Source organism: Leptinotarsa decemlineata, unplaced genomic scaffold (genome assembly GCF_025532065.1).
Source record: "Leptinotarsa decemlineata unplaced genomic scaffold, Ldec_3_MD MMD2_tig00000008_RagTag_RagTag, whole genome shotgun sequence".
Classification (NCBI taxonomy): domain Eukaryota; kingdom Metazoa; phylum Arthropoda; class Insecta; order Coleoptera; family Chrysomelidae; genus Leptinotarsa; species Leptinotarsa decemlineata.
This window is the reverse complement of record NW_027412537.1, coordinates 8,148,171-8,167,571: the sequence shown is the minus strand read 5'-3', so window position 1 is coordinate 8,167,571 and position 19,401 is coordinate 8,148,171. Positions and strand designations below refer to the sequence as shown.

The 19,401-nt window shown below is 33.0% G+C and overlaps 1 protein-coding gene across 1 annotated transcript; it reads left to right on the top strand.

Annotated features, from left to right (window-relative positions):
- The first annotated feature begins 2,119 nt into the window (after positions 1-2,119).
- On the top strand, positions 2,120-13,388 carry TM9SF2 (Transmembrane 9 superfamily protein member 2). The gene is made up of 6 exons (XM_023170144.2): positions 2,120-2,556; positions 2,609-3,189; positions 5,355-5,661; positions 5,780-6,078; positions 6,885-7,044; positions 12,293-13,388. Exons 1-6 carry the CDS (start codon positions 2,440-2,442, stop codon positions 12,794-12,796), a joined length of 1,968 nt encoding a protein of 655 aa, XP_023025912.1. The 5' UTR covers positions 2,120-2,439; the 3' UTR covers positions 12,797-13,388.
- The last annotated feature ends 6,013 nt before the right edge of the window (positions 13,389-19,401 follow it).

The following is a 19,401-nucleotide window of genomic DNA, read 5'->3' as shown; positions in this document are numbered from 1 at the left end:
GATGTAGGTTTTCGGGAACCGTGTCAGCCAATTTTCAAAAAACTAGGTATCATGCCTGTACCAACGTTATTTATTTTTCATGTTTTGCTAGAAATCCACAGAATGGCGAGTACCTTAACGCTGACAAGATCTGTACAAATCGATATCACCTAGCTAAATCACATAAAATTCTTTGGATTACAACTTATATAACTGTTTACCAGTCAAGCTGAAAGATGTTAGTATGAATAAATTCAAACAATCCATCAAACAACTACTATTGGAGGGCTGCTTTTACTCTGTCTCTGATTACCTGGGGTATTTTAAAAATCGCTCCTAAGTCTCAACATACAAGCAACATACTCATCTGACTACCGTAAATATGCTATATCATGTTGTTCTTTCATGTTTTCAATATTAATTTTTTTGTTACTCTACTTTTTATCTTAGATTATATTTTATACTTATCCGATCTGAAATTACTTTTGATGTGCGTAAGCATATGTAACAAATTTGTCATGACTTGCTACAAACATGTAAAGTGTAATGTGGTTAAATGAACTTCTATTCTATTCTAATCTACACATACTCTCCATTGCTTCAGTGTCATGTTATTGATTCAATAAAATTCCTGAAAAACACAAACTCAATGGGAATCGACTGCATTTCCACAAAAGTAATGAAAAGTACCATCAAACACATTGCCAAACCACTAGCTTTAATCACAAATATCTCTATTTAGAATGGATAATTCCCGGAATATTCAAAAGTAGGTCCACTGAGCCCCATTTAAAAAATAGATTTACCACTTCCATGGATGATTTTTGGTCAGTAACAGTTTCAACTGTAAGAGGTGAGGTATTTAAAAGGTGTGAGTATGTCAAAATAAATTCGTTTCAGAGTTAATCTGAAGTACTGTCAAAATATCAACGTGGGTTATGTCCTGGCAAGTCGACTGAAAGTCCATCAAGAAAGTTCACAATTCATTTGATAAAAAAAAATATGTCAGAGCACTAAACTTATCAAGGCCATTCGATATAATTGGCCCAAATATCATTGGTAGTAAATTGTTTTTTTTGGGATTTTAGGCAAATTTCTTGTTGTGGTTAGTAGTCCATCTGAGCTTTATGCTATGAAAGTGTTAATAGTATGGACCTGGGAGTTCTTCGGGGATCTATACGGGGACCACTACTATTCTTACATTTTATAAATGATCTTCTCCTTTACGCGTGTAGAGACTTTGCAGTTATTCATGCCGATGATATAACTTTGGCATTCAACGCTCATAGCCCTGATGAGGAACTCCAAAGTAAGTTGAGTATGTTATCGCAGAATTCACGGAATGGTGCAAGAAAAATCATTCGGTCCTAAACTTTAAAAAAGCAGGAAGCGTTCCATTTCATTATCTATTCCAAATTGCAGAGAACTTTCAAGTAAAAGTGTTGAATGATACAGTAAATCATTCACGAAGTTAAAATTTTTTTGAAACATATTTAGATGGTGGCATAGGTTGAAATACAAATATAAATTCTGTTTGTAAGAAAATAAACAGTGGCTATTATGCTATTATGATAATCGAATGCGATACAGTTTCCAAAGTTGAATTATGTGAAAACAGGTCTAGAAAGTTCTTCGTTAAAATTTTTTCCTCTCTGTAGTTTTTTAACAATTCGTCGTTATATAAAGGATATTTATCTCAAATAGTTGTCCGTGAATATATATGTTACGGAAAAGGTGTTAGTTCCATTATTTTTTATCATATTTATTATTTTCACCAATTATTATTTGAATGAAAGGTAGCATTAAAACCTCTGGGAATAAATCTATAACAAACACTACTTCCAAATATTCCTCACGAAAGCGTTTCACAAAACAAGTAGGGTTCGTCAAGTCAAGAACTATATACAGTCTAATTTTAACTTTGGTAGATATACCTAAAAGTATGTTTTATTCGTATCAACCTTATTTCAGAATCATCATGCCTGTTATAAGTTATTCGCTCTCTGTAATCGTCCAAAATTCAAAATACAATGAGCAGAGATCGCAAATATCTTTTGGCGGGAAATGATCAATCTGGAATATTATGAGTGCAATGATAACAAAAAAACACAACTATTGTTCCACTGATTTTGAAAGGTGACAGGAGATGATGACATGTTATATGTTATCGTTTTCTGTTTTTTAATTTTCCTACTACTCATAACAGGAAACTCAGCATTTTTGTAGATTTACAAAGTAAAAAACACGTTGAGAAAAATTATAGTTCGCTTCGTACAGAAGGAAAGGAGTTAAAACGGCAATTTTTTTAAAGACTTCAAATAATTTTTATCTAGCATTGGGTCAGTTGACAATTCTGGTGACGTTTTGGAACGCCAAAAGATAACGTGTAAAACTTTCGTTCGAAGTTTTCCAATTTTGTTCAATGCAAGTACCTCTAGATGATACCAATTCGAGCAAAAAATGAATAGAATTAATTTCTTAATTTTGTTTAATTTTATTTGTGTTGATTCCTTTTACCTGCCTGGGTTAGCTCCTGTTAATTTTTGCAAAAAGTCCGATGAATCAGATACTTGCAAAGTGAGTCCACAATTAATATATATTTACCAATATTAGTAAAACTTTTTTTCAGTCCGAAGTCCAGCTATTCGTCAATAGACTGAACACAGAAGAATCTGTTATACCTTATGAGTACAACCACTTCGATTTCTGTTTAGCCGATGAAACGGCAAAATCACCTGTAGAAAATTTGGGACAGGTAGTATTTGGAGAACGAATCCGGCCTTCTCCTTACAAAATTCAGTTCATGAAAAATGAAACATGTAAAATTGTTTGCCGTAAAACCTATTCCGGTGATAACGCTAAGGATAACTTGTTGTTGAGTAAGCTAAGGAAGGGTATTAGCTTGAATTATCAACATCACTGGATTGTTGACAACATGCCAGTAACCACTTGTGTCTCCTCAGAACACAACTCACAGTACTGTTCTACTGGTTTTCAAATGGGTTGTTACTCAAGAAATGGGAAACACAATTGTGGCAAACTAGAGGGTCAATCAATTACTCAGCAAGAAGCTTACTACATCCATAATCATGTAGATTTGTTCATCACTTATCATTCTGGCGCTAAAGAAGAATGGGGAAACAAGTTGAATTATAAGGGTGGCAGAATTATAGCTGTCAAAGCCAAAGCTAAAAGCATCGATTACAAAGGGTAAATATCTCTGTTGAAAGAAAGGAAACATGATTGTATATTCTGGAAAAATGAACATTAATGAATAAAAATTACGATATATAAAAGACACTCTCATCATTGAGAAATACATGTTCACGTGTTCTTCAAAAAATTGCCAATATCTTTTGTAGATTTCTATTTCTTCAATATATTCAAATTTAAAACACAAAAAGGGAAAATACCAATAAAAAACCATTTTCATTTATTTAGTATGAAAAGAAAAGTCTATCTGCTACAACTTTCTTCTGGAAAATTTATTTTTTTATTTCACAATTTGTATGCCAAAAATATAATCTTTAGATGAAATACTGCTTTCATAGGCCTATTTCATGTACTGAATATTGGTTCAATTTGAATTCGTATAGAAAAATTAGCTGAAAATCAGTTAATGACATCATATACGAGCTGAAAAGACACCAAAATTTGAAATGAAAAAAAAAACAAACTTCATCAATGTGTAGAGTGCAAAATTCACTTAGTATAAACCAAGACACAGCAGATTAAATATTTATTGACATATGGAGCTACAGAAACACATGACATTAAAACGGTCAAAACTTTTGAAACAACCTAATAGAGTAAGCCAAATCATATCAGATTTCTTATAAGAAACCTGCCCAGCTTTCCTAGGAAATGTTTTAGACAGATCTAAAAATATGCCAAAAGATATATAATCATAAAATGTAAAAAAATGTATTGATACAAATAAATAAAAATATATCACTCAAACTTATTTCAAAAGTCAATATATAGAGGTCAATATATATTAACAAAATTATTGAAATTTTTACAAACTATGGCTGCATAACACAATAAATTTAAATGTATCCTATTTAAGTTGTTTTCTGTTATTTCATTCATTATTTGTTTATTCATTATACTACAAAATATGAGAAATGAAACTTTCAATGTTTTTTTCAACTTGTTTATTCGTAATTAATGTTGGTACTGCAGTTTCGTCTATAAGGACATTTTCAAAGAATTGCAATACGAGTGATCTGGCTGAAAGAAGAGCACCAAACACTGTTCTCAACATTATCTGAAGGTACTGCACTTTGAATTTACTTAACTCTATCAGATATATGATGGAATCGGCCGATACTTAATGAAAATCCATAACTAACGTTATGGATTACGTATGGATACGTTAACTCTATCAGATAGAATTTGACATTTTTTATTAAGTTAGGTGTAGAATTAGTAGTTTTATATCCCAAAAGTACCATACTCAACTTAAGAAACTTAGGGCACTAACACAGAAACAAAAACATATTATCATACATAACGAATCAGTCAAACCAGATATCCAATTCAGCAAAAGAATCAATAGTTTTACCAAACAACATTAGTTACGAGTAAAAGTGGTAAAAAAACATAGAAAGTTAAATTTTTCATGATGTTACCATGTAGTTATGGCTACATCCATCAGTTTATCAAAATATGTTGATTTTTAAATTCAGCACTAGTCTATCTCTCTGTTGTCCTAATTACTGTAAGTAAAATATATGAACTCTGAAAATTCGTAAAAACTTCCAGTTTTGCTTTCTCAAAGTACCTTTGAAAGTTTTTTGATTTATATATCAAATTCATCTTAATCTTCCTCTTGAAGATGATCACTTGGTGATCGAAACACGTGGCGAGGTGTTAAAAATGACAATTTGGTGTTGTAAAGAAAACTCCGGTAATATTCATCTCAAAACATGTTCAATAATCCTATTGTCATTTGTTGGAATAAAGCGTTTAAGAAAAACTACCGGAAAACTCAATTAAATAAGGTTTTGTTCTCATTTGATGATTCTTAAGCAATTTCAATATTTCTTAGAATGATATTCATTCAAATTTTTAATACCGTTTTCATAAATTGAAAAGATGAACATTATTCTCCGTTAGATTCTCCTTCTAGTCTCTATGCGTCATATTTCTCTTTTAAGGTAAAGTTAATTTGGGACTTTGTGGAATCCTTATGTAAATATATTATGTTGGCGGTTCCTAAAGCAAATCATCTCAGAATAACATATGGTTTTTGATAAAGATCTGAGAGGTCTTTGAATAAATGAAAATATGTTACTTTTTGGTAGAATAAAGTACTGGGTGGTGTAATCACACTGTTACACTTAAAGGTTATGTTACAATTTCCTTTTTAGATCTGAATGTCGTCCGGATGCTTCTGAAATGTTGAGTTTGCCAATAAAGAAGCTTGAAAAAGGCTCATCCTTTGAAATACTTTATACCTATTCCGTTACATTTATCGAAAACAATGATGTGAAATGGTCTTCACGTTGGGATTATATTTTAGAATCAATGCCTCACACTAATATCCAGTGGTTCAGCATTTTGAACTCTTTGGTCATTGTACTATTTCTCTCAGGCATGGTAGCCATGATTTTGCTCAGGACCTTGCACAAAGATATAGCAAGATATAACCAGATTGACAACGGAGAAGATGCTCAGGTCAGTAAATATTTTTACTTTTAAACATATAGATCGATTAAAAAAAACATTGATAACTTTTATATCCAACTAAATTATATTGTATTATAATAGAATGACAATATAAGTTTCATTTCAGGAAGAGTTTGGTTGGAAACTGGTCCACGGAGATGTATTCAGACCTCCACGTAAAGGCATGTTGTTGTCAGTTCTTCTCGGTTCCGGTGTCCAAGTATTTTGTATGACACTTGTAACGCTAGTCTTTGCTTGTTTGGGATTTCTCAGCCCAGCAAACCGTGGTGCTCTTATGACAAACGCCATGATGTTATATGTTATGATGGGATCACCTGCCGGTTATGTCTCTGCTAGAATTTACAAGAGTTTTGGAGGTGAAAAATGGAAGTCAAACATTCTACTGACATCTATGCTAGCACCAGGGTGAGTATTTCATTGCCTTACATGAAGAACCTGTCAGTAAATTATATGTTTATTGGCTTTATGCTATTATAGGTGAAAATCAATTGTACTTGAAAATAAAATTGAAGTGTTTTCTATTTTTGAAAGCTACTTATTTCACTTCTATGAACTGTTTAATAAGAAATTGAGAAAATTTCTCAACAAACTATATTATCAGTTTGATAAGCCTTGTTTGAACTGATTACCCAGAACAATTCTTGTCAGATTTTTTATTACCACTGAATTTGGCTTATTGAATTCTGAGAATGACATACAAATTACTTAATTTGTTCTAATTGTACTATTTTTGTACTGATATGATTGAACGGTTCTAGTTAAATATTTGCTTACTGATGCTTAATGCAGATACAGGGTATTTTCAAATTATCTTTAAAATGTGTGCCTCAAAAAGTTATTTTTCGTAAGAGCTTGTCAGACAATTAATTAAAAAGTTGACATTCACTTCATGTCACGATATGGTTGTTGATATGGCAACTTCAAAACATGCAAGAATTGGATTTGAACACTCCCAGGCGTACTTTAAAGAATGCAAAATAGGATATCAATACAAAATTTATATATTGGAATATTTTGTATAAAGATATGAATTTGGAAAAAAAGGATAATTGTTGTAATGAACTGTTTTCATGTTAACCTTCAAAAACAAAATTCATGTGTTTAATTTTATTTTTGCAGTACACATTGTCTGAGTTTTAATATTATTCTTGCCATGATGCCTCATGTCTTCTTTTATGTAGTAAATAATAAGATTGCTACGTATATTTCAGTATTGTCTTCGGCTTATTCTTCATCATGAACCTTGTTTTGTGGGCAAAGGAGAGTTCAGCAGCTGTTCCTTTCAGTACTTTGTTGATTCTTCTTGCTTTGTGGCTGTTGGTGTCAGTACCAATGAATTTTGGAGGTGCCTTTTTTGGATTCAGACAGCGGGTAAGTCGACTTGAATCTCTATTGGTTAGGTATTAAAAAATATTTCAGCATTTACCTCAAAATGTAATACTTGGAGGCAGGTCTAAAATGAATATTAACATCAATTACAAACATTTTTGGGGTGATAACCACGTTCAGTAGGTAGAATTATTACCACCAGCGTGAAATGAATCTAATGAGAATACGTGGCAGAACACCAGAACTCTTGACACATGTTTCACTAATCAGATGAGCATAATCAGATGATAACAATTGTGGGTTACAATTAACATTAAAAAAAATATATTTCTTGGTTCCTGCTTCTTGAATTGGTCGTGAATAGTAGAGAAGGCATCTGAAATTAAATCAAAAAATCTTATAATAATAGTATCATAGTTTTTGGGGAAGAAAGTTTTTGGCTTTCTACTACTCCATTTTGATGCAAAAAAAAACAAGGATGAGGGAATCTTCCAAGGAAAGGAAGGAAGTAATCAATTTCAAAATGAGTAGCTCTATACATGGATGTGTAGATCATGCAAAGAAGTAACTTTCAGACACAAACTGAAAGAAAGTCCTTCTGAAACAGCTACTTTCATATAAACATTGAATTACACAAAAGAAAAAAATTCTTTCGAAACAAATACTTCTATATGAACACTGAATTATACAGAAGATACTTTTCTCTACTCAGTTTGTATTTCAAACATTTGTTGTGGAATAAAAATCAGATATCATTTACATGAGTTCTACTTTGAATGAATGGTATTAAATTGTACTTACATAGAACACTGTCACCCTCACTGGTATACACCGATGTTTCCCCTTAAGACACTTGCCCCAAAGCTCTTCAGTACCAAATTGGATAACATTATAGAAAATACACACAGTTCATTGTTGTTTTTTGCATCAAGATGGAGTAGTAGAAAGCCAAAAACTTTCTTCCCCAAAAATTAATCACTCCTAAAAATATAACCTCTTCAATTCAAGTATTATTGTCTAATTCAAATAAACATATATTTGACAAAAATTCAAACTTGAATTGTAACTAAAACAAAACTGCTGATTGGTTATCCAAATGCCATGTTGAATCACAGTTGGTTGAACAAAAATCATTGGAATAGTTAAATTGCCTATTTTTCTCTACTGTTTTGAACTTTGTCAATTTTATCCTTGAAGTGAGGTTGAAAGAATAATAAAATTATGAACATGATAACAAGGTATGGTACAGATGAAATAAAAAAAAGAAACAAACCACTGAAATAATGCCGTAACTTGAGCTGTAATCTGAAATATCTCTGAAATTTCAAAGAAACTACATTGTAGCAATATTTTGAAAATCAAAGCAAAGAGGAACAGAAAATAGTCACTAACTGTAATGGTGATGAAGTTCAGAATCCAGTTTCAGTTTGATATCATGAAATCATAACTTCTTTTGATAATACTGATACTGTCTCTGAGGTCCTGAGTACTATATCACCGGAGCTTTCAGTTACCAATATCAAACTATTCAGAGTGGGTGCCTACTCTGAGACCAAGAAACGTCCTATTGAAGAGATTCTTGAAAATGATGTCATTGCTAGAAAAGTTCTGAAGAACTCAAAATTAATAAAATCCAAACCAAATCTCAAAAACATCAGTCTCTCGGCCGATCGTACCAAGAAGCAAACTGAATACTATAAGAAAGTCAAGCAAGAACTATTGGACAGGATCAACTCTGGTGATAACAACTGCAAGATGAAGTACTTCAATGAAATACCTAGGGTGGTTTCGTTAAACGGAGTGAGCCCAACAGTTTAAAAAGTTACACAATATCCGCTTATTACCAAAATGTCAGGGGACTAAATAGCAAGATAGACATTTTTTAACCTAACGTAAGTGATTGTGAATATAATATTGTTGCACTTAGTGAGACCTGGTTGAAATCTGACGTTAAATCTAGTGAACTCTTTCCTGATAACTATGAAATCTATCGCAGGGATCGCAAATTCAACCACGTAGAATCGACACGTGGAGGAGGAGTATTACTTGCTATCTATAATAATAATATCAATTCTGAAATCGTTGACACCTCCAAATTTGAAGAAAACTTTCCTAGTATTGACTTCTTGGCTTGTAAGTGCACTATATCATCTGTTTTTTTCTGGTAGTCATTGTTTATATTCCTCCATCATCAACAATAGATAAAGTTGATAATTTTATTGAAGTTGTAGAAGGATGGGGTGAAATGAATTCTGACAGAGTCTTATTTTTGGGAGATTTTAATTGTACACACTCTATTGTTGGTAATATGGAAGATAGGAAAACTCTCACAATCACAAATATGCTATCATTCTTTAATATGAAATAATGTAACCGCATTTTGAATGAATATGACAGACTCTTAGATTTGGTAATAAGTAATATTGACTGTGCTGTTTACCGAGAATTTATTGTGTTAGTGAATGAAGACCTGCACCACCCATCCATTTCAATTGAACTTCGTGGTCTCACTACAAAACCTAATAAATTCAGTACAAATATGAATAACAGATCATTCAACTTCAGAAAAGCTGATTATGTGTCACTATATAATGAATTTTTGAACACTGGAACTTTTTAGAAGACTCATCTGAGGTAAACACTGGTGTAAATAGTTTCTATAATAAGTTTTATGAAATTCTAAATGCTCATGTTCCACCCACAGAAATTTTTAAACATGTTTATCCAGTTTGCATAATAAAACTTATTGAAGAAAACGCTAAATTACATAGAAAGTACAAAGCAACAAAAATATGTTATTTACCAAGAATTCTGTAGAACTAGAAAAATTATTAAACAGAGTCAAAGAAGTATATACATTGTATATAAACAGTAATGAAAACGAATTGATAGTTAATCCAAAAAACTTCTGGACATTTGTTCATAATAAAAATAGTAGTACAAGAATTCCAGGCCAGATGGCTTATGAGGGTGAATCCTATAACAACCCACAATTAATTGTTAATGCTTTTAGTAGATTTTTTTATAAATGCCCATTTATCACCTGAGGCTGATGAGCAAAACGTTGTTTTCAACTTCGATCCTAATAGCTAAACAGATGTTAGTGTGGAACCAATAATAGAATTAGGAATATTAGAAGCTGGAAGAAAATTAAAAAATAAAATGACCTCAGATCCATCATTTCTATTGAAAGACTGTCTGAGAGTACTAGTTTATCCCCTACAAATTCTTTTTAATCTTATCTTGAGAACGTCAGTTTTTCCTGAACTTTGGAAAACTGCCAAGGTTTGTCCAATACATAAAGCTCAAGATCGAAATGAAATCAATAATTATAGATCTATTTCAATCCTTAACAACTTTGCCAAGCTTCTAGAAACAATTCTGTATAGTCGTATCTATCAATCCTCTCGACATATAATATCTGATCACCAACATGGTTTTGTGAACTCTAGATCCACTATCAGTAATTTAGCTGTTTTTGATCAATATTTATGTGAATCGTTAGACCGTAGAGAGCAAGTAGATGTGGTGTACACGGACTTCTCTAAAGCATTCGATAGGGTCAGCCATAAGTTACTAATTTGTAAACTTTCTTGCATGGATTTCAATGAAATTTATTGTCAACTTTTGGAATCATACCTTAGCGGACGTAATCAATATGTATATTATCGGGGCTTTTCTTTAGATGTGTTTTTAGCAACCAGCGGAGTCCCGCAAGGATCCAATATTGGTCCCTTATTGTTTTTACTATTTATTAATGATCTGTGCAACTCAATAACTTGCAATAAATTAATGTTTGCTGATGATTTGAAACTATATACATCTATAAACAGTTTAGATGATTGTAACATTATGCAAAAGGAGATTGATCTGTTAGAAAATTGGTGTCTCAAGAATCGCCTCCATTTGAATATATCTAATTGTAAAATTATTACATTCAGGAGAAAACTTAATACACTAGAATTTCCTAACCACATCGACAATATTGTATTGGAAAGCTGAGAATATTAGGGATTTAGGAATCTATTTTGATCATCAACTAACTTTCAACTACCATATTATAAATTCAGCTTACCGTGCATACGGTTTCATAATAAGGAACTGCAAAAATTTTCATAATATGCTAACCTTGACCTCTCTGTATTTCAGTCTGGTGAGGCCAAAACTAGAATATGGGTCCATTATATGGGATCCCATATACCATCAATACACATCAGCAATTGATAAGAGTCCAAAAGAGGTTTTTAAAATTTCTTACTTTTAGAATGACCGGAACTTATCCTCCAAGAAACTGTGATTACCCTGATCTGCTATGCAAATTTGACTTTGTAGCCTTGAAAAAAAAAAGAAATCAGGCATCTGTTTTATTTCTATATAAGCTATTGAATGGCAAATTGGATTGTCCTGTACTATTACCAGAAATTGATATATTTGTTCCAAGAATATCTTCTAGGCACATCAAAACTTTTTTATGTAAAAGGGCACAAACTAACTTGATGTTGAAATCACCAATCAATCTGATGTGTCGTAATGCGAACAAGCTCTCTACTAACATCGATATTTTTTGTTGTAGTATTTGTGGAATTGAAAATAAATCTCTTGCGTGCCTATAAGTCATTTATGTTTTTTATATCAAATAGTATTAATGCTTCAAGTATGTTAGTTTTGCTCTGTGAAGGGGAACTGTTGGGCAATAAACGCTATTACTACTACTTCTACTATAATGAATAATATGAAGAGGATTATAGACTCATATCCCGACTTACAGTCAGCCGGTAAAACAGTGACAGTTGTTGCAACTGTGATTATTGTGCCAAAACTGCAGAACCCTTGGTCCCAGAAAAGTAGAAAACTTATTTTCATTTTATCGTATACCTTATAATCCCAAACTCTTCACTGTATTCAATGCTTAGAATATTCATTTACTGTTAATTCATACCATCAGCATCAAACAAATCAATAAATTTGGTGAATTCAAAAAAATGAATTCATAAGATTCTACTGAATATAGAAAGAACCCTGTACTATTGCTGAATATCTCTGACATAATACTGTCTGACAGTACTGGTGATGTTATTTCTGTTTTTGTACCTTTTTGCGATTATTCTTCAGAAATAAAGGTATTTTTTTATTATTATTTTCATTATCAAATCATTTCAAATCGAAGTTGAAAAATGTATAAAATTGGATTTGAAGTGAAATATCAAAATTGACCTGCTGTATGTTTTGAGATTTATTTAACAATTCATGTTTCTATAAAAAATGCTTATTTTGTAATTTATTTCTACAGCGATTGGAACACCCAGTCAGGACGAACCAGATCCCGAGACTCATTCCCGAACAGTCGATTTACACCCAACCCATTCCCGGTATCGTCATGGGAGGCGTTCTACCATTTGGCTGCATCTTTATCCAACTTTTCTTTATCCTAAATTCGATATGGTCTTCTCAGATGTACTACATGTTTGGATTCCTTTTGCTGGTCTTCATTATCCTCGTTATAACTTGCGCGGAAACAACTGTTTTGCTCTGCTACTTCCATTTGTGCGCAGAAGATTATCATTGGTGGTGGAGGTCGTTCCTCACATCTGGATTCACCGCAGTATATCTCTTCTGGTACTGTTGCCACTACTTTTTCACGAAGTTGCAGATTGAGGATGCTGCATCGGGTTTTCTCTATTTCGGTTATACACTCATCATGGTGTTCCTATTCAATTTGTTGACAGGAACGATAGGCTTCTTTGCCTGTTTCTGGTTCATCAGGAAAATTTATAGCGTAGTCAAAGTGGACTGAGTAGTTTTCGTATGGCGATTTATTTCAGTTATGGTGGTGTGAAAGAAAAAACTCTTTGTTTTCCACCTGTTCGTCCAGGTGATCAATGCATAGAAATATATCATTTAGATGTAAAATTTTGATTGTTTAACTTCAAAAATTCAGAGTACTTTTGCTTTCGCTTACTCAGTATTAATGAAAAAATTGAATAATATTTTAATTTCGTCAACAGAATTATGGAAGCCAGTAGTTGTAAATATTTCATTTCAACTCTCCTCGGTCCCACGTTGGATGCCATTTATTCAAGGTCCGAGGTTAATTTAAAATGTTACTTTTTTTTCTACTTAGTGTGAAATTGGAATTTCTGTTCACATTTTATTGAAATTACATTTTGATGGTATTTCTTCAAGAAGTAATTCTTGTTTCAAGTCAGTAGCAACTAACTTTTTGTTAGTTCAGAGATGTGATGTAGAGATATCGCGAATTATGTTTTTATTCCTACTGAATGCACAAAACTTATATTTGTATTTGTATTGAAACTTGTGCAGACATATTGTGTGATGATATCCTTTTGTGGAATATGTATAATAGTTGAATAAATTTATTGTAATTATGTTGTGTTTTTTACTTTAGAATGACTGCAACAGGTTCCATACTGTTAGGATGTGTTGAAAGAAATATGTATTATGGAATATACCATGATACAAAGCGGTTTCAAGACCTTGTATTCAATGTGTCCCTTGACAGAAAAGTGAAAGATTAATAACTCTGAAACCATAACAAAAACAGTAAAATAAGTATCATTGCGTCTACTCGGATCATATTATTCTTGAACTCAATGATCACTCACTCCATGATATAGGGAGTAGCCATTGGCTAGTGATGATGTGCCTTTCAAACGAATCATAGCTTCAGGAACAGGGTCCAACTGACACAATCACTTAAATGAAAAAAATTGTTATAGTGATCAATAAGAAGTTGAGTATGAGTTTCCTTAGGGATAGTTTGGGAACTAATTCTCATCAATATCAATCTTTTATACACAAGTTAGTTAAGGGTGACATCATCAGCTTTGTCGATAAAACTGCTGTTTATACATCTCAAACCATAATGACGAATCATATTGCAGAAACTGATTTAAAGTTAGTTATACAAAAGTATATAGATACTTTTTTTGATAAGAATGTAATGTATCTAATGTAAGCTTTCACAGGTTTTTATATCTGATGTTTCGTCTACATTTGCAGTAGACACACATTTGACAATGTCGTCCCCACTTGTAGATGAAATGTCAAACATAAAAAGTACATAGTAAAAATTTTTTGTTGGATGTCAGACAATTCTATTTCTCAAAAATGGCTATTGAACAAAACACATCAAATTCTTCAAATACTAACAACCATACATACATGATGTATTTCATCAGTTCGTACTTCCATTGTCTACTATTATATAAATTGATTTGAAAACCCTGAAAAAAATGAAAAAAAATGAAAAAGTTAACCGAAAATATTAATTTTATTAAACAAAAAACTGAAATTACAAAGAGATAACATGCAAGCAACAACCAAACAAATCCGGAATTGGGACTCATCAACATAACATCAAGTGTGCTCAAGCTGAAATCATCCACAAAGAGGAACACTGGTTTAGGAGAAAATTCAAAGAAGCCGCGTATATGTTGTTCAACAACGCATTAAGTTGAGCCAGCGTAGAGATACGTAACATATGGAAACCTCTTATCAAGCGAAAAACGACCAATTCCCGCCAAACGGTCATCTCCCGCTAAAACCAATGAAGTGGAAAGAGTGAAGAGGGGATAGGTGAAAGCACTCGAATGACCTATAAATAGTCAGATCTCGGGTCCAGTTATCACCCGAAGATGATTGTGGATACTAACAATCGAAACGTCGTGACATAACTTAGTTTGAAATTTTGATTGTCAAGTAGGCGGGAATTCGGTCAAAATGTTAAAAAAAACCAATTTCTAAATTGTCGACGTTTCGAAACTTTATTGTTTCATCTTCAGGACTCTGAAGTATAAGAACCTTGACATACATATTAAAATGGAAATTTACAAAGCAGTTCTGCTTACAAAATAAATTATGTAATATAAAAATCGTTAAAAACAGTTTCCCATTCCTAGACCGAAAATCTGTTTATAGAAAACTTCATTGAAATTAAAATAGCTGTTACTCGTTACGAACTGGAATAACTTAATGAATGTTTCTAAAGGGATAGTAGTGTGTGGTTCTAGTAAATGCCATTTTTTATTAACGAGACTTAGTACTAGATCTATTGGTATGTTGGTGAATAGAGATACTACATCCATTGATATCAAAATGAAGTCGTCTGGTACGATAACATCTTTCATTTGATCGACAAAGTCAAATGAATTTTTCACGTAATGGTCTTTTTTTATAAATGCATGTTTGGGGAGACCATCTAAAAATTTACTTAAATTATCACCAATTTTCTCTGATATTGTTATGTCTGACTTACAAAATAAATGTCTACGTCAATGTGATTTTCCGATAATTTTTTTCGAAAGATATGTTGATATAGTTTTGTGCATAGAAAAAGAAAACGTAGATAGAATGTTAACAACATTCAATAGTTATCATCCCAAACTTCAGTTCACCGTTGAAGAAGAAAAAAATAATAGAATTGCTTTTCTGGATGTTTTGCTGATACAATCTAACAACAAAATTATAACTGATTGGTACCATAAACCAACATACTCTGAAAGATTTATAAATTACCACTCTATCCACCCAATGACACAAAAAATAAACATCATCAACAATATCAAATACAGGGCTACACATTTAGCACGTGCGAATTTTAAAAACCAAAACCTAAAACCAATAGAAACTATGTTACTTGAGAATTGCTATCCTAGATCTTTAATTAAAAAATTAATATATTCAGACAGAACAAATAAACAAAAAAAGAAAAACACCGTTGAACATTAAATATTTCAAATTACCGTATGTAGCAGGTCTGACACCACAAGTATGCAAGACTCTAGAAAATAAAATTTTTAAAATTAGTATGAAATTTGAGAATACAATTAAAAATCATTTATTCACAAGAATAAAAACAAAAACACCAAAAGACCTGAAATCCAATATAGTCTATAAAATACCATGTGCTGAATGTGAGAAAATATATATAGGGCAAACAGGCAGGTATCTCAAACAAAGAATTACTGAACATAGCAGAGATTGTAAAAATATACACAACCCACTAAAAACAATGAAAAATCCTACTAGCCTTGCAGAACATTGCAAATCGTCCCTTCATACTTTTGATTTTGAGTCGGTCAGTATTATAGGACAACGGACGATATTAAAAAAAAAGCCTGAATGAAATGATTGAAATAACAAAACATGGAACAAAATGCGTTAACCAAAGGTCGGATATTGAAAACTTACACACCTCATATTTCAATCTAATAGAAAAAATCAAACAATAACTACTTTGGAATCATTAACCGACTGCTTTTTCCAAATACAATTCTCATTTCTTTCTTGAATTATAAAGAACGATTTACAGACAGTTCAGATTGTTAATCCCTTCGTGTCTGTGTCAACGTCTTTCAGGAACCTGTCTACGTATTTATATTTTATGTCGAAATTATTCACTTCACCCTTCAAATCGGAAAGCCACCCTAAATGTAAGTACTCATCAATGTTGTTTTTTTGTAAAGTGTTCGAAACGTTTATTATTTTTTAACGATTGTTATATTACATAATTTATTTTGTTTCTAACATAACTGCTTTGTACATTTCCATTTTAATATATATGTCTTGTACTTATACTTCAGAGTCCTGAAGATGAAACAATAAAGTTTGGAAACGTCGACAATTTTTCTTTTTAATCTTATTAATTTTTATTTATCATCTTTTTTTGTTAATAATATTTTTTAATTTTTATTTTTTCAGCTTTTATTATTATTTTAGTTTTTTTTATTAATCACCTTCAAACAAATACATACATGACTCGAAAAGAAACTATTTGCGGTACCAAGAATCAAAAATACATACTAATGAGAAATTTCATCTCCGGTTTGCCTTGTTACAATATTATATCAAATAAATTGAAAACGTCCATTTTGATAAAATTAAAAATTTTTAAAAAAGAGGAAGCGGGCGAAAATCGACGCGTTCAAGTGATTTCGTCAAATTATTTTTTACATTTTGAGCTCTATGAAGCGATCAGTTGTAAGGATGACCTGCAGGGTGAACCGTTTTACGGTTTTTTTAAATTTAATTTATCTCTCTTCAACTCATGGATACAAATTACACACTAAAAAAAATATTGCCATTGAAATGTTCGATCAAATAAAAAATTGATAGTAAATGGAAACTTGCAATAAGGGCTTTCTGAAATATCGATAACAACATCATTATTATGTTTGTGTGAGTATTGTTAGTAATTCATGCCGGTTTCCAGGCCGCGGGGTTCGGATAACCACGTGAAGGGGGCTATGTATGTGAATTTAAAAACCCGAAATGTCTCCAGAAGAAGAGGCGACTCAAAAAATATATGTGGAAGAAATCAAAAGGTCTCCCGAAGAAAGAAATGTCATCTTCAATGGACCAGAGATTCCGTGGGCTAACGAAGCAAGATACCCGGGTGTCACTCTCGACAGGAGACTGACATTCAGGTCCCACATACGGCAGAGACTAGGGCTGGCGAGAGCCGCCCGACAAACTATACCCAATCAAATAGGCCGCAGGAGTAACATGGGTCTCCATGTGAAACTGCTTGTTATCAAGACCGTACTACTTTCCATCATTCTGTATGCCTCCACTGCCTGGGACCAGTGAGCAGCGACATACAGACGCAGTATCCAGACGTTCATGAACGCTTGACTACGAGCTGCCGTGAACGTCCCAAGATACATACCAAACAGATACATCTACATCTACCGGGACCTGGACCTCCACATCCACTACGTAGACGCTTACATGAGGAGCACGCCGAAAACCTATTCAAAAGAATACGAACACACGCTAGTCCAGTGCTACGTGACTTACATGAAGCGCTCAACAGGGACGACCCCTGATTTCGCTACGAAGCAGAACCGACGACCACCTCTGACAGTCGCTGTCAGGCGGCTCCGGTAACTATTAAAATTTAGAGGTTCCATATGTTACGTATCTCTACGCTAGCTCGACTAAATACGTTGTTGGACAACATATACTACTAGGGTGCTGTGTACGAAATTGCTACTTCCAACTGAAGGATGAATTCTTTACGCAAGATGAGGGACTGCCAATGGGATCGCCACTTTCACTTGTTATTGCTAATTTTTATATATAGAGTGGTTAGAAACTTTGGCCATTGAAGAAGCCCCGAGTCTGGTTGAGATACTTAGACGACACCTTCATAATATGGAACCATGGGAATGCAGAACTAGACACTTTCCTGAAACACATCAACAGCGTGAGACCTTCCATCACTTTCACAATGGAGAAGGAAATCCACAACGAATTGCCTTTCTTAGACGTTTGGTGAAGAGGACCGACACTAAATGGGAAACATCTGTTTATCGACAGTATCTGAACCAGAAATCCAACCACCATCAATCGACTAAGAGAGGAATCATCAAGACTCTACTGGACCGTGCTTTTAGGCTCTGTAATACAAAGGAAGGTCTCGAAAAGGAACTAGGCATCATCAAAAATGACCTTCAACGGAATGGTTACTCCAAAGTGATGGTAGAACAGGCCTTAGCTAGAAGACAGCAAGAACTCCACAAGGAAGAGAAGCCGCCACAACCAGTACTTGAACTTCCTTACATTAGAGGATTATCGGAAAGGATAAGACGGATTGGGTCAAAGTATAACATCAGGACCTGCTTCAGATCTGGGAACACTATCCGTAGCAGCTTCACGAAAACCAGGCAACCAAACGCAGACTGCGATTCCAAGAGTTGCATTTACCTGATACCCAGCGAGTGCGGAGAATCATACATCGGTGAAACTAAGAGGCCATTGAAAGTTCGCATTACTGAGCACAAGAAACACACACAGCGAGAAGAAACCAGCAAATCCGTAATAGCAGAGCATGTTTGGGCTCATCAACACAACAAGTCACAAAGAGAAATACTGGTTTAGAAACGACCAACTCCCGCCAAACGGTCATCTCCCGCCAAAACCAATGAAGCGAAAAGAGGGAAGAGGGGATAGCTGAAAGCACTCGAATGACCTATAAATAGTCAGATCTTGGAGGAATATAAGTCCAGTTATCACCCGAAAACGAAGACCAAACTTGGTTTGAAATCTTTTAATTTTAATTTCTTCATTTTCTGTTAATAATATTATTAATTTTTTCAGCTTTTATCAATATTATTTAAATTTTTATTTGTTTGGTTGTTGTTGTATGTTATTTCTTTGTAATTTCAATTTTTTGTTTAATAAAATTGTTACTTTCGGTTATTCTTTTTGATTTTTTTTCATGGTTATCAAATCAATCTATATTATATTAGACAATGGAAGTCCGAACTGATGAAATATATATAGTCCGTTCATAATTTGTTGATAGCTCACTGCAAGTTTGACCCTCATTAGAGAACTGAAATACAGAGAGGACAGCTAATATGATATAATAACAAA

What these genes read in the sequence shown, in the direction of transcription:
- TM9SF2 (XM_023170144.2), top strand. Translation starts at nt 2,440, where the DNA reads ATGAATAGAATTAATTTCTTAATTTTGTTTAATTTTATTTGTGTTGAT. An exon ending in ATGAATCAGATACTTGCAAA is followed by an intron (nt 2,557 to 2,608) that starts GTGAGTCCACAA and finishes ACTTTTTTTCAG; the next exon opens with TCCGAAGTCCAGCTATTCGT. An exon ending in ACAACGGAGAAGATGCTCAG is followed by an intron (nt 5,662 to 5,779) that starts GTCAGTAAATAT and finishes GTTTCATTTCAG; the next exon opens with GAAGAGTTTGGTTGGAAACT.